Source organism: Esox lucius, chromosome 12 (assembly GCF_011004845.1).
Source record: "Esox lucius isolate fEsoLuc1 chromosome 12, fEsoLuc1.pri, whole genome shotgun sequence".
Lineage (NCBI taxonomy): Eukaryota > Metazoa > Chordata > Actinopteri > Esociformes > Esocidae > Esox > Esox lucius.
In genome coordinates, this window is record NC_047580.1 from 3,935,543 (window position 1) to 3,962,080 (window position 26,538).

Here is a 26,538-nt window from a genome sequence, read left to right on the forward strand (position 1 = left end):
CAAACGAATGAGCCTATTGTGAGTCAATGTGGAGCATGTTGGGGTGCTGAGTGACGTTTTTTTTGGCCCCATCCTTTTTTCACTATACACTAACTTAAAGGATTATTAGGAATATTAAGAGTATTTCACAATCTGCTCAGTTACTGGGATTTTCACGCACAACCATTTCTAGGGTTTACAAAGAATGGTGTGAAAAGGGAAAAACATCCAGTATGTGGCAGTCCTGTGGGCGAAAATGCCTTGTTGATGCTAGAGGTCAGAGGAGAATGGGCCGACTGATTCAAGCTGATAGAAGAGCAACTTTGACTAAATAACCACTCATTACAACCGAGGTATGCAGCAAAGCATTTGTGAAGCCACAACATGCACAACCTTGAGGCGGATGGGCTACAACAGCAGAAGACCCCACTCATCTCCACTACAAATAGGAAAAAGAGGCTGCAATTTGCACAAGCTCACCAAAATTGGACAGTTGAAGACTGGAAGAATGTTACCTGGTCTGATGAGTCTCGATTTCTGTTGAGACATTCAGATGGTAGAGTCAGAATTTGAACATGGATCCATCATGCCTTGTTACCACTGTGCAGGCTGGAGGTGGTGGTGTAATGGTGTGGGGGATGTTTTCTTGGCACACTTTAGGCCCCTTAGTGCCAATTGGGCATTGTTTAAATGCCACGGCCTACCTGAGCATTGTTTCTGACCATGTCCATCCCTTTATGACCACCATGTACCCATCCTCTGATGGCTACTTCCAGCAGGATAATGCACCATGTCACAAAGCTTGAATCATTTCAAATTGGTTTCTTGAACCTGACAATGAGTTCACTGTACTGAAATGGCCCCCACAGTCACCAGATCTCAACCCAATAGAGCATCTTTGGGATGTGGTGGAACGGGAGCTTCGTGCCCTGGATGTGCATCCCATAAAAACCCATCAACTGCAAGATGCTATCCTATCAATATGGGCCAACATTTCTAAAGAATGCTTTCAGCACCTTGTTGAATCAATGCCACGTAGAATTAAGGCAGTTCTGAAGGCGAAAGGGGGTCAAACACAGTATTAGTATGGTGTTCCTAATAATCCTTTAGGTATGTGTATTTCAGTTGTACTCAAAAAATATTAATCAAGAAACAAAAAACTATTAAATGGTATTTCAGTCTCTGCAAATGGTATTGGAAAATAAGGACTGTAGTGAACTTGATAAGGCCACTACTCGCCCCTCCAAATGGGATATCCCTTTTTGGAGCATTGGGTAGTGCGCCTGGGGAGCCAAAGATCGTGGTTTTGAGACACTGCCCGCCAAACGCTACATTGATGTCAGAAGTGGCACTGGGCTGGATAGCCATCGGAGTGGCGTGTCTCTGTGAGGGACTTGGTATAGTTAAGCGTAAGGACGCTCTCCTGTTTGGTGGGGGTAGGGTAGCGACCTTAGTAAGGCCACTACTCGCCCCTGCAAATGGGATATTCCTATTTGGAGTAGTGGGTAGTGTGCCTGTGTGGGGAACAAAAGGTTGTGGTTTTGAGACACTGCATGCCAAACACTTCAGGCTAGCACTGGGTGTACATGATAGGGATAGCTGTAGAGTAAGACCTGATAACACTAGGCCTGGTTTAAGAGGCAATAGCAACAGTAACTATCGAGAAGGAAACAAATATTTTATTTTATTATTGCTATGTTAAAACTCAACATAGCGCAACAAATTCAAAAACAGACACCAACAGAGCATACAACATATAAAAACGAAAATATAAATGACTACATATTCGAATTAGATCTGCCTTAGCCCATTGTCTTCAAATAAATGCATTTAAGTTCAAAGTAAGGATTTAGATATCTGCCAAAAGGTTAAGCGTACGTATTGTTGGGATTGTAAGAAAATGGCTACGTAACTTGGTTTGATCGTAAAACATGAGACGCGTGAGGGTGACCTTAGATCTATGAACTTACAAACAACCTCTTACAGTGACGGACTATTATTGTTTGCTTGTACAAATCTAGTTTTACAATTCTACAATACAACATTACAACCTGGAGTTTTGTCAGTTTCATTTCATCCTCCCAAAATACATAACAGAAACTTCCAGGGAGTGTTAATGCAACAGCCACAGGCAGTGTGAACAACAGGAAATCAAGGAAACCGGAAATAGGTATCCTGCAAGATTTCAATTTAAAAGTGTCTTTTCATGCATGCATAGTGCAAACAGATTTTTACGTGCATAGTCTGTGTGTTTCTTTATTTGTGCATAAGTTTCATGTGTAATAAAAAATCACTAAAACGTATAGAAATTGTCTTATTGTGTAGGCCCACACACTTGTTGTGCACCCAAATACTCAAACAGTGTTGCTTTATGGGTCTTTGGTTTTTCCCTTAGATTGTTGCTGTAAAATGAGAACTTGTTAAAATACTGAATAACTAAAACTAAATGTTATGCAATCACTACAGTAGTTCTAGGCCAATATAAAATATAATGGACAGTACACAGCCATGAATTAGCACATGCCAGACTGTAATATTTAAAGCAATACCTAAATCACTTTAATGTATCTTGCAGCTCAGACAGATGTATGCATGGCTGTTCTGTGTCCTTATTTTTTTCACACACAAGTATTTTACTTAATACCTAAACTCATTATAGTCTACTCACAGTGTTTCCTAACCTTCTTCAGTACCCCTTCATGTTAATTTTACTAGTGAGCCTTGGTTGTCTTGAGTGTTTTCAAGTAGCCCCTGTTGATAGGCCAAGTACCCCCAGGTGTCCTTGTACCCCTGGTTGGGAACCAAGTGTCTACTGGTGTAATGTTGTTATGCTGTCTGAAAAAACAGCTGACTTTTATTTTGAACATGAAATCAGAAATCCCCACAAGATGGTAAAGCACTGTGCTAGCGGCCCAACTTATTGTTGCTAGCTTAGTTTTGAAGAGCAATGTTTGGGTCATATCCACATAACTAATAACGGTTTTTACATTGAAAAATAGAGACAGAAAGTAAGCATTTAACAGCCCAAAAAATGTGTGCGTTCACAGATCTAATTTCATTGCTTATATTTCATGTTTTATGTATGACTTTTTTATGATCATACCAATTTACGCATGGATTTTCTTATGATTTTAACAATATTTACACTTAACCTTTTGGCAGATTTCTTACTCCATATAAGAGTCTCTTAGCAAATAATTTCTTCCTTATAAGCAGTCAAAGAAATGTTACAAAGTTTCTCTGAAAATCAATAGGCAAAGACTTGGTTTTAACACATTTACACCTATGAATATAAAATATACCTAAAACAATTAAGCTTTTCAAAATAAATTATATAGCCCGGTCTTCCATCATTTTATACCAAATGTTAGGGTTTCTCTAGTCAGTGGAGTCTGCGGAAATATATTTGTTTTCTAATTGTGTGGACCAATGGGGCATTTTGATGGCCAACTCTAAGGATGGCCAGTGGGGCATTTTGATTGCCCACTAATGATGGCCACTGGGGCATGTTGACCTCATGACATAATCATCATCAAAACAAATGACTTGGGGATACTCTTTCTGACCCTTTTAAAACGCATGCCAATGTACTGAAAGTCATATTTAAAACAAAGTCTTGACATAGCATAACATTTCCATTTTCATCTCAAAGCTGGATAGATCATCCTTGACAAAACTTCAGCTTTTGTCAGCAGAATTCTTCCAAATGTGGATACATTGTTTAAAAGCCAACTCTTAAGAGTAGCTTTGACTTTTACAATATTGTTCTCAATATTGGATTTCATGCTTGCATTATTGTCCTTTGTAACAGAAATTCCTAGACACCCATTATATTCATCCATGGAATTTCCCTGATTCTACATGAATCCTACCTGAATCCTCCTGTAAAGATGTTTTTAATATATCACTATCCATACGAGCTAGAGACTAACAAGTGTGGTGTGTTTCTTTATATCTCCTTTCAAAGGTACACCACATACTTTTTTCCAAATATCTTAAAATGTATTGTTAGACCCATATTTGTCCTATTACAGCTGTATCATTTAATTCATGTGAATATGTTCATTCAATAGATCACATGTATGTCTAAAACTAATTGTTCTTATGTCCCTAACCTTGTTTAAAGTATTATTTTTTTTACTTTTGCCATTTTGAATTTCAATGATTTTACAATTTATTCTCCTGTATAGCAGTTTTATTTAATACCTCACTATCCATATGAGCTACAGATATACTGCACAGAAACGTGTGGTGTGCTTCTTCTTTTCTCAGTGGTATCTTTTCCAAATTTCCTCAATCAATCAATTCATCAAATATATTTAATTAAGCCCTTTTTACATCAGCAGTTGTCTGCTTTTACAGTGCTTTTACAGATACCCAGCCTGAATGCTTTATATTAATAGCTCACTATCCACATAAGCTAGAGCTCTACAACTTAGATTGATGTGCTGTTACCTCTCCTCTGAAAGGTTATACCTCTTACTTTTGTCAATCCCATCTTTGAGTATATACACTAGAACACATTTAGAACACCTCAATTTTCCCCTTGTTTTTAAATTCACTCAGTTTAATGTCTTAATGTAAAACCTTCAGCTTGACGTCTTCACATTTGAAACGGAGACTTGCTTATTTCAACCAGTGTCAAGCTATGCTAGAATTTGTGAGCCACATATCATGCAAGCTGTTGACTCTTAGAAGCTAGTCTTCTGAATCTGTTGTGGCTTTGGTCTGCCAGACCTCTTCCTTTCCAAGTTCCCTCCAGTTTCCAAGTGCCTTTTGATGGTTTAGGAAACGGTTCTCACTGACATATTGGCTTTCTTTGTAATTTCTCTATAGGACAAACCTAGACTTTTAAGGGTAATAATGGCTGGTCTTCCTTTGTTAATTCTCTTTTTCCTCACTATTATGATAGCAATATACTACTCCCTGCAGTACAATATGAAATGTACAGTCGATATAAAAAGTCTACACACCTCTGTTAAATGCCAGCTTTTTTGTGATTCATCACAAATAAAGTTCAGCTGTTCTAGTAGGACTGACATTTTCTTAGTTGCTTTTCAGAGCAAAAGCCATGGTCTGCAGAGAGCTTCCAAAGCATCAGAGGGATCTCATTGTTGAAAAGACCTGAATCCAATTGAACATCTGTGGGGTGATCTGAAGAGGGCTGTGCACATGAGATGTCCTCGCAATCTGACAGATTTGGAGCACTTTTGCAAAGAAGTGTTCTGAGAAATTCCATGAGATAAATTGACAAGAAACTGGTCTTGTACAACACTGTTCTACTCCCAAACTGAACAGCGCAAACTGGCTCTAATCAGAATAGAAATTGGACTGGGAGGCCCTGGTGCACAACTCAACAAGAGAACAAATATTCCTCAAGATTTATTTTATTGTTGAACAAACGAAATGCTCTCAGTCAATCCAAAATGTCATTGAACCGCAAACCTGAATGTTTAACAAAGGAAACATTAGTTTTGATCTTTCTCAGGGGAATACAGAAGTGTGCAGAATTATTAGGCAAATAAATTACAAAAATAATTTATCCAACTCACTTGTTTATTCTCACTTTTTAGAGTAAGTGCAACAAATAAGTAAAACAAAATTAAAATTAAAAAACATTTCTGGCCGCAAATATTTAGTGACCGATATAGCCCTTCATTTCGATAACTGCTATGAGCCTTCAGTCCAAACAGTCTGTCAGGTTCTTGATCTGTTCACGATCAACTTTCGCTGAAGCAGCAACCACAACCTCCCAAATGCTGTTCAAAGAGGTGTATTGTCTTCCCTGACTGTAAATCTCACATTTGAGAAGGGTCCACAAGTTCTAGCCATGAAAGCAGTGGAGTACTTGGATGCATGAGATGGAGCATTGTCCTGCATAAAGAACATGGCCTTCTTAAATGCTGAGGACTTCTTCCTCTATAACTGCTTGAAGAAAGTATCTTCCAGAGTTGAGTTTCAGTCCATCTTCAACCCGAAAAGGTACAACTACCTCATCCTTAATGATAAAGTCGCTGCCTGCTTCTCCTGCGGGGCCGCTGCCTCCTCCTGCAGGGCCGCTGCCTCCTCCTGCTCCTCCACCAGGGCCGCCGCCTCCTCCTGCTCCTCCACCAGGGCCGCCGCCTCCATTTGCTTCTCCGATGGGGCCGCCACGTCTACCTGTTCCGAGGCGGGGCCGTCGACTTCTCCTCCTGGTTCCACTCTTCCTGGTCACGGTTCTTCTGATCCCCCTCCACCTGATCCCAGTCCTGCTTCCCTTCCCGCTTCCCACAGTGAAGCGGAACTTCCACCTTGGTGCCCTGCCACCCCCCACTTGGGGGAGTCCTGTAACGGCCGGCCACGGCCTGTGCCGTTCATTACATTTCTAGGTTCTGTTCTAGTTTATCTGTTTCTTTGTTCAGTTTAGTCTCATTAGTGTATTGCTTTCACCTTTATCTCGTTTGCTTTCTTGTTATGTCCCTATTTTCCTAAGTTCCCCCTGCCCTAGTGTTTCTTGACTGTCATTGTTACTGTTGCTTTTGCATGAAGTTGTGTTTGATGTTCCTGGATGTTTCTTACTTGGATGAAACAACCTTCATTTTTTAACCTCTGCGCCTGTGTCCTGCTGCCACCTCCTACTTAAACTTGGCAGGATCACAAGGAAGAATATTTCTTGAAATGTAAAGATGCTGGAGGAGTGCTTGAAACTATTTGTCAAGCATGTGGAGGCAACGTGATGGTCTGGGGGTGCTTTGGTTGTGGCAAAGTGTGAAATTTGTACAGGGTAAAAGATGAAGGAAGGCTATCACTCCACTTTCCAACACCATGCCATACCCTGTGGACAGCACTTGATTGGAACCAGTTTCCTCCTACAACAGGACAATGACCTAAAGCACAGCTCCAAACTATGCAAGAACTATTTTGGGAAGAAACAGTCAGCTGGTATTGTGTCTATAATGGAGTGGCCAGCACAGTCACCGGATCTCATCCATATTTTGCTGTTGTGGGAGTAACTTGACCATATTGTAGGTTAGAAGTGCCCATCAAGCCAATCCAACTTGTGAGAGGTGCTTCAGGAAGCATGGGATGAAATCTAATCAGATTACCTCAACAAATTGAAAACTAGAATGCCAAAGGTCTACAAGGCTGTAATGGAGGATTCTTTGATGAAAGCAAAGTTTGAAGGACACATTTATTATTTTAGTTAAAAATCCTTATTTCTAACTTTGTCAATTAAAATAGTTCCTATTCATTTTGTTATATTTGCAATTCAAACTCATTTTGTGTATGTTTTCATGGAAAACAAGGACATTTCGAAGTGACCCCAAACTTTTGAAACTTTTTTCATTTGTGTTTTTACAGCTGTATCACTTGATTTACATGAACATTGTTTAACCTTAAATTTAAGCCTAATACATTTAAAGCACAATGAATAGATATGACAGTCGTATTCATTTCTGTCAACTGTAGGGACACAACGATACAGACACTAACCCCTAGGGACACATAAACACTTTTTATGTATGTATTATGTATTTCATAAAATATTGTGTAGAATTCTTGAAAATTTTCTTTAAAAAAATTTGCAGAATAGCTCATAAATAAGCATTAAAATGAGGCTATACTAAATACAGCGGGGCTTATACAGAAAGGGTTGGGAGAGTCAGCAGGTGCACTTATCAGATAGCAGTTTATTCATTTTTATTTTGTACGAGTTGAAACGAGCGTAAAGCTTAATAAGGACATGTTTTAAGTTGTTCCCGTTGGCGATAACGAACTCAAATTAGTATAGGTTACTATAGGAGGAAGTATAGGTTAGGAGTAGCAACTTTTAAGGCGTGTGGAAGGGTAGAGCGCTATTCACCTAAAAGGGAACTGAGAATACGTTTGTACCATTATGTCTGACATCATATGAGTACTGAGTGTAATGATTACAGTGACAGTGACATAGTAGTAAATTCAGTAATGTAAGAGCCTTTTTTGTCAAGTGGCTTGCCGTAGTCAAGGAATGGACGAGACGGTAATTATTTCGAAGCGTATTCTTGGCAGCACGATGTACGTTGTTGAGGAAAAACATTCTTGGGCCATTCTGCTAATTTTTCCAACCCTGGGGACCAGGCCCCAAAGTGGGACATTTTGTTTCACTTATTTCTAACTGTTGGGAGCAAGCGGACATTGAAGAGACTCTGGTTTGCACTTCTACCAAGAAAATAACGAAAGATGAACAATATACTGGCTATCATAACAGAACTGTCCGACAACAAACAGTGTGGGTGAGTCTTTGAGAATCGGGCTGTCTCGAGTCCTGCGCGTTCCAGTCTGGTCTCTGATATGATTGGCTGCAGCTCCGCCCATTTAGGGGGCAAACGGAGTTCACATCCTTCATGCGCTCTTCCTTCGTGTTGCCCCTGTTGTTTAAAGAAAGAATTTGGGCGAAGGGCAGACCAGCTACACTTAGGCGAAAACGGATACTTTTGCAGATTCAGATTTCATGTTGCTGTACAAATGCAACACTTTTCTTTTAAATGGAAGAAGGTGCTATCAAGTCAAGTGAAATCCGACATAGCACGTGAAACCGAACGGCGTCGTCTCGGGCTCAACTCCCAAGTGCATTTCGTTTGCGATAGTGCTAGATAGTTAGCCACCTAGCTGCAGTTACAAGGATTTGAACTAACCAACGTTCACTGATCTATTTTATCTGAGGTAGCTACTGTAGGTGTCCGAAAAGACTGTTGGCTACAATAAAACAATTAGCATAGTCCAGAGTGACATTTTATCAATATTTCTAACGAGTTGGCAATTCGATGTGGGTAGCTTGCTGTTAATGTTTGCTAATTTCATTGGGTTCACCTGCCTGGCAATATTGACTATTGTCTGTGTACTGTAACGACAAATAGCTACAGTAACTAGCTGGCTTGTTTGACATTTATCCAGCTATCATTTTATCTCAATCGCTAACTGCTTTGCTTTTACTCAAGTTGTATAGTGATAGCTAGTTAGCTGAAGGCTCAAACAAGGAAGTCAATTTGTATTTTTTTCTAGCAAGTCGGAACTATTTTTATTCTCCAGTTGTAACAACAGTAGTACATTGTTTTTGTGCAAGAGGAATGAGAACTTTACTCCTTTGATGTATGTTTGTATTGTACAGTATAGTACTTAGCTGAAGCTGCGCTGGTCATTTACCGATAGCATAATTTATCTAGCTAACCACAGCTCCACTACATCTGTCCCGTAACGATATTTCATTATCGAATTGATTGCGAGAGTAACTACTGCAACCAACCGGCTCAGGCAAAAATGATTCCAGACAAAGCACCAAAGGAGGACGTATTTCATGCAGGAGAAGACTTGAAGAAGGAGGCTCATGTACCCAACTTTGAGAAGTATAAAGAGCTCTACCTGAAATCTATTGAAAATCCAGATGGTAAGTGTATCTACACACATCTATCAAATCCTTGTGAACAGCATGGTAAATTAAGACATGCATTGCATAAACACGCACACTTCTAACAGTCGATCATATGTTGTATATATTTAATATTAAATGTAAATATTTATTCCGGCATATTTTGTTGTTAGTGTTCATCTAGAGTGCCTTGCCAATGCTTCATGATTAATCGTTTATACGGAGTGGAAATATAAGATATTCTAAAATGCAGACAAAATGCATACATTGCATCAGTGTTTAGACATTTTTAATCTTACTCATAACCTTTCAAACAACTGTTTTGATGTCAACGAACTATAACCTAAGAAGAAATGGTGCCCGACAATTCTGTGCTTCCTGGTAGAGACTGCAGGTGGCCTATGATGGACTCACTAGACTGCCTTGCAAGATCGTATCTTTCTGCTAGTCCCCAAAATAAATAATATCTTGTTCCACCATGAGTATACTGTCCCTTTTAACCCAGAAGTAACAACATGTATGTTGCTATATAGACACAACATGCACGTGTTAACAAAATGCTAGGTTTCTGGATAGCTTTCAAAAGTCAGTATTTTTCAATTATGTCCATAGATTGATGGATTTATGGTCTTCAGGACAGAGTTGCTACGTGAAACCTCCTTAATATACCCTATGTTATTATAAAATGGATTGAGTTCCATTTTAACTATTTTCAAATTATTTAAATAATTAATAGTGAATTAATAGCATATTCATCTTTAGTTCATCACAATCTTAGAATGGGTTTGAATTCGGCCCTAAATAAAAAATAAGTGTTAAAAATAATCTATTTAAAGTGTAGTTCATTATGGAAAGTACATTATTTTATTGTAAACGTATAAAGTGCTTGATTTTAAATTAAAGTGCTAGAGCTGTCTTTTTCCAAGTTGTTCACAGTCCATATACATCTCTCCTCAAATTACCACAATAACTTGTCTGCATTTATCTTTAGCCCATGTAAATCTGAATAGAAAGTTGTCGTACCATTGTGGTTTGGATCAATCCATGAAGTACAATATCTGCCTAATGTTATACTACTTTATAAAACAAATATCAGCCCCTCTACCTGGAGAGCTGCCAGCATTTCTTCCAACACAAAATCACACCTAAGCTTTTTGTGGTAATGTTTGTAGGCTAATGTGTAGGCTACAATTTGGTTAGATTTGGGTTCTGGTGGGGGCCTGCATTCAGTAATTATTTTGTGTATGATTGGCCACAACCAAATACTTTTTGACAATAGGCTGCCATAGCCCAGTGTTGGAATTGTCCTTTGAAAATACTTTTTAAAAACATGTTATGATATTGCATATTTCAATGTAACTGAGGATTAACAAGAGACGTACCCAAATATCCGGACAATTTACATTATACAATTGTCTGGCATGTTTCTGGGATTATATAATCAAATTTGAGTCGTGGATCTAACCAACATTTCTACTCGTGCCAATTATTTTCCCAGTTGCGGTCTGTCCCCAGAATAAATTGCTTCTGATAATGTGTGTAAAGTGAACTAAAACTTGACAGTGGATGTCAGTCCCAGATATCATTTATGACTGATACTGAATTTTAACTGCTGATCTCCTTTCACTTTGAACAATCTAAATTCACTGTTGCTTTTTTCCAACTAATCTCATTAATCGCCATTGATGTTTCAAAGAAAATACATGCACACAGAGGTGTATGGATGTGGGTTAAGAAAAATAGATGCTACCTCTTTTAATCAACTGTTTTTCCTATTTGCATCCTTAAAGGTTTAACTGTAAGAAGGTGATTGATGTGTTTGTGGAAATGCTCTCCCACTCTGTTTACCTTATTTAGCTACATGTGTGTGATGCAGTTCAATAACCTATGGCAATGTTTTCAGGTAACACTGCAATGTATTGTATAAATCCGTTGCATTCCATACATTGTTTAATATTGTAGAATTTGAGTGCCAAATTACTGGAAATTCCCTTTCCTATTGTATATTCTGATATTTATTATTATCACATGATATCATAAAACATTGTTTCTTTTTTGCCTGATTGCCCTGCCCTAACCTCACCCATTCACCAGTATTCACAATGTTTCCTAATTTCAGAGTTCTGGGGTGACATTGCCAAAGACTTCCACTGGAAGTCAAAGCACACAGGCCCATTTATGGACTACAACTTTGATGTGACAAAGGGGGAGATATACATCAAGTGCATGGAGGGGGCCACTACCAACATCTGCTACAACGTCCTGGACCGAAACATTCATGAAAGGAAGTTGGGCGACAAAGTTGCTTTCTACTGGTCAGTGTTTTTGTGTCACTCGAAAGGGGTTATGCAGTTTGTCAAAGCAGTCTCTCTTATTGGCTGTTGAATGGTTCTGTACTTAAGGGGAATGACCCTGGGAAACAATAGGCAGGGAATGCTAGGAGAGAAGGCTGAACTTTCTAAAGCAACCTGCAGGCCTTTGTCTCTGGCCCTTTTTGAAAATACTAGTGCTCATGTGTTACCCTTCACGTCTGTAAAGCTTGCCTCAGGTCAGAGATCCCCATGATTGAATAGTAAATCAATGAGGACAAATGGGCTTCTAGTGCTGGATGGGTTATTTAGGGACGTGGTAGCCATTTGTGATATTTTGGCGTGAGTGAAATAGGAGACCTTTTGATGTTAAGGCATGCAAAATGCACTTACGTCCTTTGCTTACCCATTGAACTAGGGCTGAACCTTTTGTGATTGACTTATTGGAAATCACTGATCTAATATTTGCAGAGTGTGGAAGTATAATAAGGCATAATATAATGCTTCTTTTTGTTTTTATATCAAGTTGAACATGCTTTCGTGTACTGATCAAAGATCTTACTTTTAGGTCGCTGAAATGTATTAGCCGTAACCCTGCATATTGCTCTGTATTCTCAGTGCAGTTAGGTTTGGACCAGGTTTCATGCGACTCCTTAATCTTAAAAGGTCTTAAAATAAAATCAAGGAAATTAAGGTCATAAATTGTCTTAAATTTGCTGTTGGTATTAAAGTTGCAGATGGTACATTTAAGGCTGATGGGGAAAAATGTCACGCACAGTGGCACGGCAGGTAAAACGTGTAATTAGCTTGTATTTGTTTGATTAACTTTAAAATTAGTCAATGAGAGACTCCACCATTAGTATACGGGGGTGTTGAACGGCTCACGTAGGAGCTACCCTACAGCCAGTGTCTGAAATTAACAATTTGGAGGAAATGACTGATGTTTGCATTACTTTGAAATACACCCGTAACTTTGGGTGAGCAAATATGCATGCATTTTTGAAGGAATATGGTACTAAGTAGCAGCGTTTTTTTTCACCCCTAATAAAGACATTACCGTGAAGGAGCAACTTAATAATTGTGAAAAACAAAGATATTTTACTTACCATTATTAAAAAATAAAGTTCTTCGTCTGCTCTTCTTATGGCAACGTGACGCGTATAGGGTTGATACACCGTTACACCGTTACACCGTTACATCATTACAAACACTTACACTAAAGTAGGACTCAATAAATTCTCTTAACGAATTTAGATTTTCTTTGTCTTAGATTACATTAGTTGAAAACCATTTAATTTTACTTGCAAGTACCCTGTAGACAACAGGCTTCCTGTCACCCTATTTAGATGATTTTACTCCACTTGTATCTTCCTTCATGCATTCAGTTATTTGGTTTATGGAGCAGGATGCATAAAAGGTTGATCGCTGCGTACGGACACCCAAGAGGGGTCTTAACATGATCCTATGCTTTTGGTCTTTGTTAGGATTTGTGATGACCCAAGACCTTAGATTAAATTTGATTTGACAAAATTAGGCGAAAGAGGTAAAGGAGTAAGAACCAGAAAAGGAACAAGCCAAGCCTAGGTCAGCCGGCCCGCAAATAAAAGTGATGAAGGTCGTTGCCTTCACTAGATTTGAACCCCGGTCTCCCACGTGAGAGGCTGACTTTAACCATTACGCCACAGAGCTATACATTTTCAGAGTGTCAGTATTGCTTCTTGATATTAGATAATTGTGTCACGCATTCACGCCAAGTTTCAGTATTTCGCTGGACACCATTAAGCATTGTGTTAAACTGTCTAACGTTTCTTAAGTTTACTTTTAACACAAATGGCATCTATGAACTGGTATGGCTTTTACCACTGGCTGTTTTAAAAGCTTATTAGACATTAATAGGCTTACTAGTATCTACTTACTTACTAATTGGAATAGTCATAAGCATTGAGCAATTGCCAGCGAGAATGAAGATGAAATTTACACTGCCAAAGCTATTTCCTTTCATGGCACAACAACGTATGTTTTTCTTTCATTCTTGAGTGACATTGATACAATGACTGTCAATATAGGTGATAACTGACATTTTTGTCAAGTGAAAAGAGAATCGTGGAGACCCAAGAGGTTGTGATCTAGCCTATATTACCCCAAAAAGCATGCCCGGATGTGTACTTAGAATTAGTTGCAGAATAACCGTAAACAGTTTTAGTTTAAGCTTACTAAAACGTAGCAACGGAAGGTTTTAGCCAGCTAAGTTTTTGTGATTCGCAGTCCTTAGTGTTATCCAGGGTTTTTTCTTGATCAACAGACTTTGATCGTGGGTGTGATCCGGGGTGTGCCATGGGGAGTGGTGATAGGTGATATTGAACGCATTTCAGCCCAGATTTCTATCAAATGTTTGCCTAATATCTGATAATGTATTTCTTTTATTTGTAAAGCCAGGCTTTTTCTTATTAGGCGGGCTGATTTGTTTTTTTTTTCATGGCAGAAAAACTGTTGTCAGTAGTGAGGCTTGCACAGAAAAATCTCACAAGTGCCAAGGTAAAAAAGACAGATTGTAGATTTTCTGTGCTTGAACATGACCCTATTATTAAATCTGGATAAGAGTCTCTGCTAAGTTACAGAAACAGAAGAAATACATATCCCTTTAACAATCGGAATGGCACATTACATTTTCTCTATCTTACATGTTCTAATATCACAGCAGTTTAAAATGCCATGCTCTCTGCAGTCTGACTATTCTAGTACTTTGTGACTTATGTGAAATGAATGTCCCAGCGTTTCCCATGTCCTGTCAGTCTGTTTGTATCATCATTACCCTGTTACTTTCCAGCATATTCAGTCCAATTAATGTGTATTTTCTTTATGAAGGTAACTTTTAGGCTAGCCTTGGACTTTAAGTGTGCTCGATGCCTGTTGCTAGGCTAGTTTAGCTCTTTATTTCCATAGCTGATGTATTTGTACTATAGATCAGTGGTTCCCAACCACGGTTCCCAACAGTACACATTTTCATTTGAACCCCAATTAAGCACATTCAACTTGTCTACTAATTATCAGGCTCTCATTGAGTTGAATTGGGTGTGCTTGTCCAGGGCTACAACAAAGTTGTGCTGTTGGGGGTACTTGAGGACTGGAGTTGGGAGCCACTGCTGTCGATCGTTATGTTTAACCTTCGCTGGGGTAGGCACATGGCAGGCCTATATTTCTTTGGAAAACTTCCACAGCAGTGTTGTCAACAGTACTTTGACATTGTGAGTGATTTGCAGCGGAGTATTTATAGGACAGTTGGGGGTGTGGGCGAGTTTAGCCACTCATGATTCGAGACTAGCCACTTGCCCTTGTGCGATTAGAGGGCAGTTTTGTAGATAATTTATTTTTCTTTAACCTTTATTTAAACAGCAAATTGACTCAGAGATTAAAAATATCTTACAGGAGTGTCCTGGCCAAGATGGGCATCAAAAAACAAAAACTAGTTTAAATCACACAACACAAACATAGGGAAATCAATATATGGCAACTATACCATCCAGCCCCAATAAATAACCAAATATATATATACAGAAACGCTTAAGAAAGCGCAATTTTAACAACATTGTCAACTAGATAGGCCCTCCAATATTTTCAATTTGTCTATAAACACACCCATTGCTACAAGCTCCTGCATTTTTAGGTCAGATTGAAGACAATTCCATGTTGTAGGAGCAGCAACCCTAAAAGATTTTCTGTCCCATCTGTGTGGATATTGAGAACTGACAGTAAATAGAGATCCTGTGATGGTAAGGCTTTTCTACCCATCTTTGTGCGGACAGTGGAAACTGACAGTAAATAGAGTTCCTGTAATCGGGAACAATAGCTTTTAGAACTTTTTTTGTTGTTATGTTAGGATGGTGTCAAACCCAGAATAGCTTTGTAAATTAAAGTACCAATGAGAGCCTATGTGCCGACGATGAGGGCCAGCCTACTCTATTGTACAGAACACAGTGATGAGTGAGCTCTCTACAATTGGTAATGAACCTTAAACCCCCATGGTAAACAGTGTCCTGAGCATGAAAAGACTGACCGGTAGATTGCACCCTTGTAATCTAAAACAGGCATAAAAGTTGCAAGTACACATTTCTTTCTAGCTTCAAAAGAAAATCAAGGCTGTTTCTAAAATAACAACCCAAATTTCACATTAGTTTTATAGTGTAAAATGTGTCTTAAATTGTCATCAATTAACATTGCGTCTCTATCTGTAAAGATATTTGCATACAGATACAGACCTGATTATTACCATGCAGTGTAGTAAGTAAGTTTCAGCTGACATCCTTTGTTGAACAGTACTGAAAGCAAGCTGTCACTGAGAAAGGGCATGAATTTAAGTGGGTGCTGAACCAATCCTTGATGCACACCCTATAACACATTCACAGGTTTAGGGGTGAGACCTCGTACCTGGACACATTGTGATCTATTTGGTAAATAGTTACCAAACCATAGGACAGTTTCTACTGATAAGCCTATATCCAAGATTCTGCTTCATAATTTCAATATCCACCCTATCAAATGCCTTTATGTCAATGAAGAGGGCTGCACAATGGTGCCCATTGTCTAGAGACAAAATAATGTATTACTTTAAGACCTACTGTAAATGTGCCGTTTTTCTATAAAACCAGATTGATAAACTGATAAGATCTCATTTACAAGTAATACATATTTCAGTTGCTTACTCCCAAGGGATTCTAAGTTTGGAAAAAGGTCTATAATTCTTTAAAAAATTGGTGCCTGTTGTGGAAATTCTTGGTCGTCCTATACATGTATAAATGGGTTACTAGTTAAAGATGCCAAGAGGGATCTGGTGTTTGCCTAGGGGACATCCTTGACCGGCACAAACGGATTAGAGGGTTACTCGTAAATCTGTATAACCCTTTAGTGTGTATCTGTTGATTGTCCAGACATTGTGACTCCTCAGGAGTTGAGAAGGATAAGGTAGGGGGACAGCCCGCCCTTTGGGTAAAAGCCTATATTGTGAGAATTTAATCTGTGAAGATTTTTCGGTCTAGTAGGACTATTGACTGCTTGAAAGAAATTTAAAGAATTACAATGTGCTTTAAAATCATCAGACACTGGCTGTATCCAGTTCCAATTAAAACCAACAATAAGGACAATTTCCTTGTAATTGATAAAAGATACAGTGGTGAGAACAAGTATTTGATACACTGCCGATTTAGCAGGTTTTCCCACTTACAAAGCACGTAGAAGTCTGTAATTTTTTATCATAGGTTATCTTCAACTGTGAGTGACAGAATCTAAAACAAAAATCCAGAAAATCTCATTGTATGATTTCTAAGTAATTAATTTGCATTTTATTGCGTGACGTAAGTATTTGATCACCTACCAACCAGTAAGAAACAAATAATAGTGGTCTGAGCATATAAACAGTAGACTGAGCATTAATAAATTACTAAAAATATACAAAAAAATATGTAAGGTGCAATATTTGAGGGCTGTGTGTGAATGTGGGGTGGAGTTATAGATCTGTCCAGTTGAAGGTTGTGTGTATACACTCAAAAGTTTGCATACCCTTGGAGAATTGGTAATACACAGCTCTGGAAAAAAATTCAGAGACCACTGCACCTTTTTTTTCCTTTCCAAAAAAGTTGAAAAGGAAAGTTTTGAGTGAGGAACAAACATTTAATTTGCAGTGGTCTCTTGATTTAACCCTTCTGTTCCTCACTCAAAACCTTCCTTTTTGACTTTCTTGGAAAGGAAAGAAAAAGGTGCAGTGGTCTATAAATTTTTTCTGGAGCTGTGTGTTTGGGATTCACATTCAACTGTAGGTCATAACAGTATGGTACAATCATAAAACAAAACATGGCAACAAAGAAAAGAATGAACTGACCCCTGTTCAAAAGTCTGCAACCCCTTAGTTCTTAATACTGTGTATTGCCCCCTTTAGCATCAATGACCGCGTGCAGTCTTTTGTAATGGTTGTCTATGAGGCCCCAAATTCTTGCAGGTGATATAGCTGCCCATTCGTCTTGGCAAAATGCCTCCACATCATCAAGTCTTTGGTCGTTTTTCATGAACCGCCTGTTTGAGATCTCCCCAGAGTGGTTTGATGATATTAAGGTCAGGAGACTGTGATGGCCACTCCAGAACCTTCACCTTTTTCTGCTGTAACCACTGGAGAGTCAACTTGGCCTTGTGCTTAGTTGTCGTGCTGAAAAGTCCAAGAGTGTCCCATCAATCTTGCCATCAATTGTGCCTTTAGAGCTCATACACCTTCAAAACATCAGTGAGCCAACACCATGCTTCACAGTGGGGATGGTATTCTGTTCACAATAGGCCTTGTTGACCCCTTTCCAAACATAGTGCTTTTGGTCTCATTACTCCAAATTACAGTGTGCCTGAGGCTGTGAGGCATGTCAAAGAATTGTCGGGCATATTGTAACCAGGCTTTTTTTTGTGGCATTGGCGCAGTAAAGGCTTCTTTCTGGCAACTCAACCATGCATCTAGTTTTTGTATTGTTGTATTGTTCTCCTTGAAACAACCACACCGTCTTTTTCCAGAGAAGCCTGTATTTCTCCTGAGGTTACCTGTGATTGAATAGTACTGACAGGCATTTGCAAGGCTTTGGATATCTTTCTACAGGTGCTGGTCATATAATTAGAATATCATCAAATAGTTGATTTATTTCAGTAAATCCATTCAAAAAGTGAAACTTGTATAATGTATACATTAATTCCACACAGACTGATATATTTCAAGTGTTTATTTATTTTAATTGTGATGATTATAACTGACCTCTAATGAAAACCCCAAATTCAGTATCTCAGAAAATTAGAATATTGTGATGAGGTTCAATATTGAAGACACCTCGCGCCACACTCTAATCAGCTAATTAACTCAAAACACCTGCAAAGGCCTTTAAATGGTCTCTCAGTCTAGTTCTGTAGGCACAATCATGGGGAAGACTGCTGAATTGACAGCTGTCCAAAAGACAACCATTGACACCTTGCACAAGGAGGGCAAGACACAAAAGGTCATTGCTAAAGAGGCTGGCTGTTCACAGAGCTCTGTGTCCAAGCACATTAATAGAGAGGCGAAGGGAAGGAAAAGATATGGTAGAAAAAAGGCAAGAAGGACTGGACTGCTGCTGAGTTATGTTCTCTGATGAAAGTACATTTTGCATTTCCTTTGCAAATCAAGGTCCCAGAGTCTGGAGGAAGAGAGGAGAGGCACAGAATTCACGTTGCTTGAAGTCCAGTGTAAAGTTTCCACAGTCAGTGATGGTTTGGGTTGCCATGTCATCTGCTGGCGTTGGTCCACTGTGTTTTCTGAGGTCCAAGGTCAACGCAGCCGTCTACCAGGAAGTTTTAGAGCACTTCATGCTTCCTGCTGCTGACCAATTTATGGAGCTGCAGATTTAATTTTCCAATAGGGCTTGGCACCTGCACACAGTGCCAAAGCTACCAGTACCTGGTTTAAGGACTATGGTATCCCTGTTCTTCATTGGCCAGCAAACTCGCCTGACCTTAACCATATAGAAAATCTATGGGGTATTGTGAAGAGGAAGATGCGATACGCCAGACCCAACAATGCAGAAAAGTTGAAGGCCACTATCAGAGCAACCTTGGCTCTCATAACACCTGAGCAGTGCCACAGACTGATCGATTCCATGCCTCGCCGCATTGCTGCGGTAATTCAAGCAAAAGGAGCCCCAACTAAGTATTGAGTGCTATACATGCTCATACTTTTCATGTTCGCACTTTTCAGTTGGCCAACATTTCTAAAAATCTTTTTTGTATTGGTCTTAAGTAATATTCTAATTTTCGGAGATATTGAATTTGGAATTTTCATTAGTTGTCAGTTATCATCACAATTAAAAGAAATATACATTTGAAATATATCAGTCTGTGTGTAATGAATGAATATAATCTACAAGTTTCACTTTTTGACTGGAATTACTGACATAGATCAACTTTTTGATGATTTTCTAATTATATGACCAGCACCTGTATATCCTTTTCCATCTTTATAAAGTTCCATTACCTTGTTACGCAGGTCTTTTGACAGTTATTTTCTGCTCCCCATGGTTCAGTATCTAGCCTGCTAATTGCGTCCATGTGAGTGCGAACAAACTCATTGACTATTTATACACAGACACTAATTGCAATTTAAAAAGCCACAGGTGTGGGATATTCAACTTTAAATGCCATTTTCACCTGTGTGTCCCACCTTGTGTGTCTGTAACAAGGCCACACATTCAAGGGTATGTCTACCTTTGATCAGGTCATTTGGGTGATTTCTATTATCATTATTTAAAAAGGAGCCAAACAACTATGTGATAATGAATGGCTTCATATGATCACTATCCTTAAATAAAACAGTTTTTTTGCATGATCAGTCATATTTCCTAAATCTATGCCAAAATGTCACACTGTCTGCCTGGGTATGCAGACTTCTGAGCACAGCTGTATGTGGGGAGGGGTTATAGATGTGTCCAGTGTTGGGTTGTCTATGTGAGGAGCGGTCTATAGTCAGTTTGGCTTCAGGGGCATGTTCATGAGTCCTACTGCTGTAGGGACCAAACTAGTTGGATTTCCCTGACTCTTCCAATGTTGCACAAATCTAAAATGCACAAAATAATGTAATCTTAATGGGAGCTGTGGGCATTTTATTGAAATATTAGTGTTGTGGAAGCAGAGCTTAATGTGGCTCTGTTCTTGCTCATACTCTTGCACATAACTGTTGCTTTGTATTTGGCAGGGCTTTTGGATTGCTCAAATTGGTTTTGTTGCCAAATCTGTCTTTTCTGTTTTTTCAAACGGCTATGTTTTCGTTAAGCTCTATGTCTTGCTGGGGAGTGAATTCCAAGTCGTTATGCCCCGTTTAGATAAACTTGGGGGGAGTTGATGTGTTGAGCAAAACAGCAACGCATTTTCCCTAGAATGAACACCATATGGGAAACTGCCATTGTGTAACTAATGCTGTTCCTATAACTCACATCCTACTGGCAACTCAAACGCTATGCCAGGTCCACAGTTGTTCGTTTTTTGCGGCAAGGAATCTGGTTCTGAACACTTCCATGATCGCAAACGTGACCCAACCATTGAATTGGTCCAAGAAATTCATGAGTTTGATCTAGAGCTGGGCAAATGAGTTATTTTCATGATATCTATTACGCTATCACAATGAGTTTTGGCACAGTGAGTTTTAACAGTCATAACATCAAGCAACTTAGTTTTCTGTCTTAGGGCATTTGGGATATTGGAAATTGAGTCTACTACGGAACCTACCAGTTATGTTTTTATTTCGTTTTTATTCTATTTTCGGTTTCTGTGTTTTGCCAATTGTTAAATGTTTTTTCTGTAATGCAAGTTCTGGTGCTGTCAGAGACAACCTCTGTTCCATTTATACAATCTGCTGATGATGGTTAATGCAAGTTATTGTGCTGCTGCTGTAATCTAGACATTGATGCAGGGTATTATCTCTGAAAAGGACTGACGAGTTTATCCAAGTGCTGAAGCGTGAGGATTGAGATACCGGGCTGGGGCAGAAAACAACAGTTTTGGGAACTGAAATTCATTGTGGATGAATATTGTACAGACGGGGCATAAATGTCCCCCTGGAGACAGCTGGGTAAGACATTGATGCAGAGATTATCTCACAAATGGACTGACGGGTTCATCCCAGCGCTGGAGTGCAAGAATTGAGATACCAGGTTGGAAAGTCCCCCTGGAGGGTGGTTAGAGAATTGTAACAATCTGACTTTTTTTATTCAATTGCATTTTTATATTTTTCTTTTCATTGTAAAGCACATTTAATTGCTTCTATGTATGAATTGTGCTATATAAATTAACTTGCTTGCTGGAAACAGTTGTGATTAATCAAAGTGTATTTGGCTTTTAGGCCCAACATTTTCACAATTTGCTTATACATATACTTTACCCAGTGCAAAACTCCAAAGCGCATGCAGAACAACATGACAGATATTCAGTGTTGTTAGGAAAACAACCTAGTATGGTCGAAGCTTAAGATTTATAATAAGCATATCTAAGTAACCACTAGGTGCGACAGTCCATGGTAATGTGTTCCTTGGAATCATACTTTTAAGTGTCATTATTGCTGATAGCTCAAACAATTCAGAAGCTACAGTCACATTTGTAAGAGTGAAATTGAAAGCGTTATGGGCCAACTGCAAGTTAATGGATGTTGCATTTTAATTTGTCTAACTGGTTCTATGAAGGAAATTGCTTCAGTGCAATTTTTTTTCCTTCATGAGGGATATTGCATGGACTGGCAGTGAACTGAGACCTAAACAACTCTATTTGTAGGACTCTTACTGAAATGTGTAGCAGTCTGTAGTCCAGTGGATCTTTTCTGTTTGGGTGTTCAGACGATGTAGTATGTGCCTCTCACATTGTTGGTTATTTAATCATCAGTTGTTTCATCTAGCCTAGTATGTTAACATGAGTTTCACAATCTACTTTCAACCCTCTTGTGAAATGTTTCCGTTTGAAATTTCCATTTCCAAGGTGTCTGTTTTTCCTAACTCTTTTAATGTGTAGTAGAAAATTGTGCACGTTACATTTGAATTTATATTAACTGTATGGTATGGAGGGTGTCTTTGCAGAACAGTTGTGTAGTGTTGATGACTATGGCTGTGTATTTATTTTATCGGGAGAGGTATCTATCTTGTCTCCACTGTCACGCAGGCAACTGGGGTCCTTGTCACGGACCAAACAAATTCAAAAGGCCATTTGTTTGTCCTTAAGCCTCAATAAAGTAAACACAAATGATTTTGACATGCACAAGGTGATATAATAGTTGGTCCCATTCTTATTGAGCAGATGAACCGGTCAATTTTAGTAACAGATGACCTGCTACCGTTATCAAGATGTTCATCAACTGTCAGTTGAATCTCTACCCACTCTTTCAAAGCAGTCACATTAAGACTAACACAGAAACACACTGAAGTCCTCAGGAAAAATGCTGTGTTGTTCAAAGGTATGAATGTACATTTATGGACATACAGTGTGCAGAATAATAAATAAACAATGAATGGTTTGTTTAGATATTTTGTTTCCAAGAGATTGCTTGCTGTAGTCAAACATCTGACTTCCTTAAATGAAAAGTGAATGTTTTTTTTTATGTTCTCTTTGAATATTGAATAAACTTGTTGCATTTTGAGCTGTAGATTTCTGTTCAAAAACATTCTGTTTGTCCTCTGTAAATCTGGATATATTTATGTATAATGCCATGAAGGATTTTAAAGAAATCAAGTTGCAGTTGACAGAAATGCAGATGTTGTACATGTACAATGAGGATAAAGTAATAAAAATATTCAGGCATATGAAAATACTGAGTAAACATTGAGTGAGAGCATGAAATTGGTAACTGTTCAATTAAAAGTACATTTATATAATAAGACAGTATTATGATACTGTGATGATGATCAAGCTGTAAAATGAATTATGATTGTTTACAGCAAGATTGTGAATTTGGGGGATGGAATTGCCCCTTTGGGACAAAATTATTTTTTTGTCTCCTGGGATTGTTTAAAATCAATCAGGCATCATAGAGCACAACCAGGCCTCGCAGTGCCCGCTCAGGCATCATAGGGCACAACCAGGCCTCGCAGTGCCCGCTCAGGCATCATGGGGCACAACCAGGCCTCGCAGTGCCCGCTCAGGCATCATAGGGCACAACCAGGCCTCGCAGTGCCCGCTCAGGCATCATAGAGCACAACCAGGCCTCGCAGTGCCCGCTCAGGCATCATAGGGCACAACCAGGCCTCGCAGTGCCCGCTCAGGCATCATAGAGCACAACCAGGCCTCACAGTGCCCGCTCAGGCATCATAGGGCACAACCAGGCCTCGCAGTGCCCGCTCAGGCATCATAGGGCACAACCAGGCCTCGCAGTGCCCGCTCAGGCATCATAGAGCACAACCAGGCCTCACAGTGTCATTGTCAATATACAGGTTTGCAATCTCCAACAGATGAACAATCTGTATACATTGATTTATAAACTAAGCTAGTCTATTGGATAAAGACTTGCAGCTGCAGGATTTAATTAATCCAAAGAACACAGAATATATACTGTTTGCTAAACAAAATATGGTTATTGTTTATAAAATTAATTACTTGAAAACAGTGAAAGAGTTAATTAAATCAGTAGCAAAGGACCTGTGATTCAAGTCCCATTCAAAAGCTCCACAGAGCCCAAGCCCCGCCCAACAGCCTGTAGTGCCCAAGCCCCACCCACCAGCCTGCAGTGCCCCTGCTGACAGTGCCCGTATGCAGCCAGACCGGCATTAGGATTTGTTCAGGATAGTCTAGAACTTTGCTTTATATTGCGATGGACGAACTGCACCGGCGACAAACATATTGCTCTTGTTTTCGAATTTACATAGCGTAGTTCAAATTGTGTAGTGTTTAGCTATTCAACTGTCTATTTGTTGGAGTGCCATGGAGTGATTCAAGTCATTGTTTTTATTATAAGTGCTGTATAGCTATTAGCTAGCCGTCTACAGTAATCTAACGTGTTGAATGTAGTGCAGTGATCCTGTTATACCTGTTGTTGGTTAGGATGTTAACTAATGTAGGGAACCATGGCGTTTCGACTAATTGGTTTGACAATGCAAGTAAACAGACGCCACATCTCTAAACACATATCACGTGCACCTACACCCGCTGTTTAAACAGTGTAGTGTTTAAAGACAGTCTGTCACACAGTAAACCACAGATCGATTCCAGCTTGGGCAACAACATTCATCCTTTCTAATGGCCATTCGCCAGAAATAGGCTTGCCTGCTTCCTTTTCTTGTTAAGGCACTACCTTCAAAACCAAAAATGTTTGGTTCAATCAGCATTCTGATTGAGCTGCAGCTGTTTACAGTCTTTTTGGGAGTCCAGTTAAGAGGCCATTACAGTAGTCAACCCTACTAGAGATAAAAGCATGCAAGAACACTAAGAGTACGCCCTTGATCACTGGTTTTTAGGGCCCGAGAATCCAGCTCTTTACTAATACTAGTTCTCTTATTTTTGTTGCCAAACACAATCCCAGTTTTATCTTGGTGTCACATTAGACAATTTTGGTTCACCCAGGCATTTATGCGCTCTATACAGTGACACAGAGACTATGTTGTGCTGTTGTCATACGGTACGAGAGCCATATACAGCTCTGGAAAAAATTAAGAGACCACTGCACAATTATCAGTTTCTCAGATTTTACTATTCATAGGTATGTGTTTGAGTAAAATGCACAGTTTTGTTTTATTCTATAAACTATCAGCAACATTACTCCCAGATTCCAAATAAAAATATTGTCATTTACAGTATTAATTGGTAGAAAATAACAACTGGTCAAAGTAACCAAAAAAAGACGCAAAGAAAACAAATTCATATTAATTCTTCAACAACAAAATTCGAATGTTTTAACTTTCACAAATCAATATTTGGTGGAATAACCCTGATTTATTTTTTAAAAATTATCACGGCTTTCATGAGTCTTGGCATGCTCTCCACCAGTGTGTCACCTTTGCTGTTGGGTGACTTTATGCCACTCCTGGCACAAAAATTAAAGTAGGTTGGCTTTGTTTGATGGCTTGTGACCATCCATCTTTCTCTTTATCAAATTCTAGAGGTTTTCAATGGGGTTCAGGTCTCTGGAGATTGGGCTGGCTATGACAGGGGCTTGATCTGGTGGACCTCCATCCACACCATGATTAACCTGGCTGTGTGGCATGGAGCATTGTCCTGCTGGAAAAACCAATTCTCAGAGTTGAGGAACATTGTCAGAGCAGAAGGAAGCAGGTGTTCTTCCAGGATAACCTTGTACTTGGCTTGACTCATGCGTCCTTCACAAAGACACATCTGCCAGATTCCAGCCTTGCTGGAGCATCCCCAGATCATCACCGATCCTCCACCAAATTTCACAGTGGCTGCGAGACACTGTGAAGATGACCTTACTCTATTCCTCTGTCTACGGTCCAATCCTTATGGTCTTTTGCAAACTTCAGCCTGGCTCTTCTTTGCTTCTCATTGATGAATGGCTTTTCTCTAGCTTTGCACGACTTCAGCCCTGCCCCTAGGAGCCTTTTTCAAACCGTCCTCGCCGTGCACTTCACCCCAGCTGCCGTTTGCCATTCTTTTTGTAGGTCACTTGATGTCATCCTACAGTTATTGAGTGACATTCGAATGAGTTGACGGTCATCTCGGTCAGTGGACAGTCGTTTTAGCCCTCTCCCAGTCTGTAGATTTGTTGTCCCCAATGTCTGTTGCTTGACCTTTTTCTTATGAAACCACAGAATTAGATTTGGTTCAGGTAATCACCTAATAAGTACCTCATTAAGTAAAATGAGGTAGGCCTGTGTTTGAATTTAACAGACACTGTAATGGAATAATTACCATAAATGCTGATTTAAGAAAGATTAGGAGTGGTCTTTGAATTTTTCCAGAGCTGTGTATTTGGGTACCGTCTGCATAGCTATGGTAGATAATGTTGTTGTTCTGTAGAATTTGGCCCAGTGGTAGCATATAGAGATTGAACAGAAGCAGTCCGAGAACTGATCCTCAAATTCTGCATGTCATAGCCTACCGATCAGGTTCATGATTGCCTATGGTTACAGAGTAACTCCAGCCATCTAGGTAAGATCTGAACCAATCAAGGACTGTCCCGGAGAGTTCTATGATCTGAAGTGTCGAATGCAGCACTGAGATCTAATAAAACCAGAACTGTTATTTTATCCGAATCAGTATTCAGCTGTATATTATTTAAAACATTTATCAGAGCTGTTTCAGTACTTTGAGGTTGGAACTGAAATTTGTCTCAGAGATCACTTGAGTTCGCCAAATGTATCAAAGTTGATTGAAGACAACCTTCTTGAT

The 26,538-nt window shown here is 39.3% G+C and overlaps 1 protein-coding gene across 2 annotated transcripts in view; it reads left to right on the forward strand.

Annotated features, from left to right (window-relative positions):
- Positions 1-8,310: 8,310 nt before the first annotated feature.
- The window catches only part of acss2 (acyl-CoA synthetase short chain family member 2), a 31,705-nt gene continuing 13,477 nt past the window's right edge, over positions 8,311-26,538 (forward strand). For both annotated transcript variants that reach the window (XM_010903558.4, XM_010903559.4), the window contains exons 1-2: positions 8,311-9,382; positions 11,484-11,679. In XM_010903558.4, the coding sequence (XP_010901860.1) occupies positions 9,256-9,382; positions 11,484-11,679 (323 nt within the window). In that variant the 5' untranslated portion in view covers positions 8,311-9,255. The remainder of the gene's footprint in view (positions 9,383-11,483; positions 11,680-26,538) is intronic.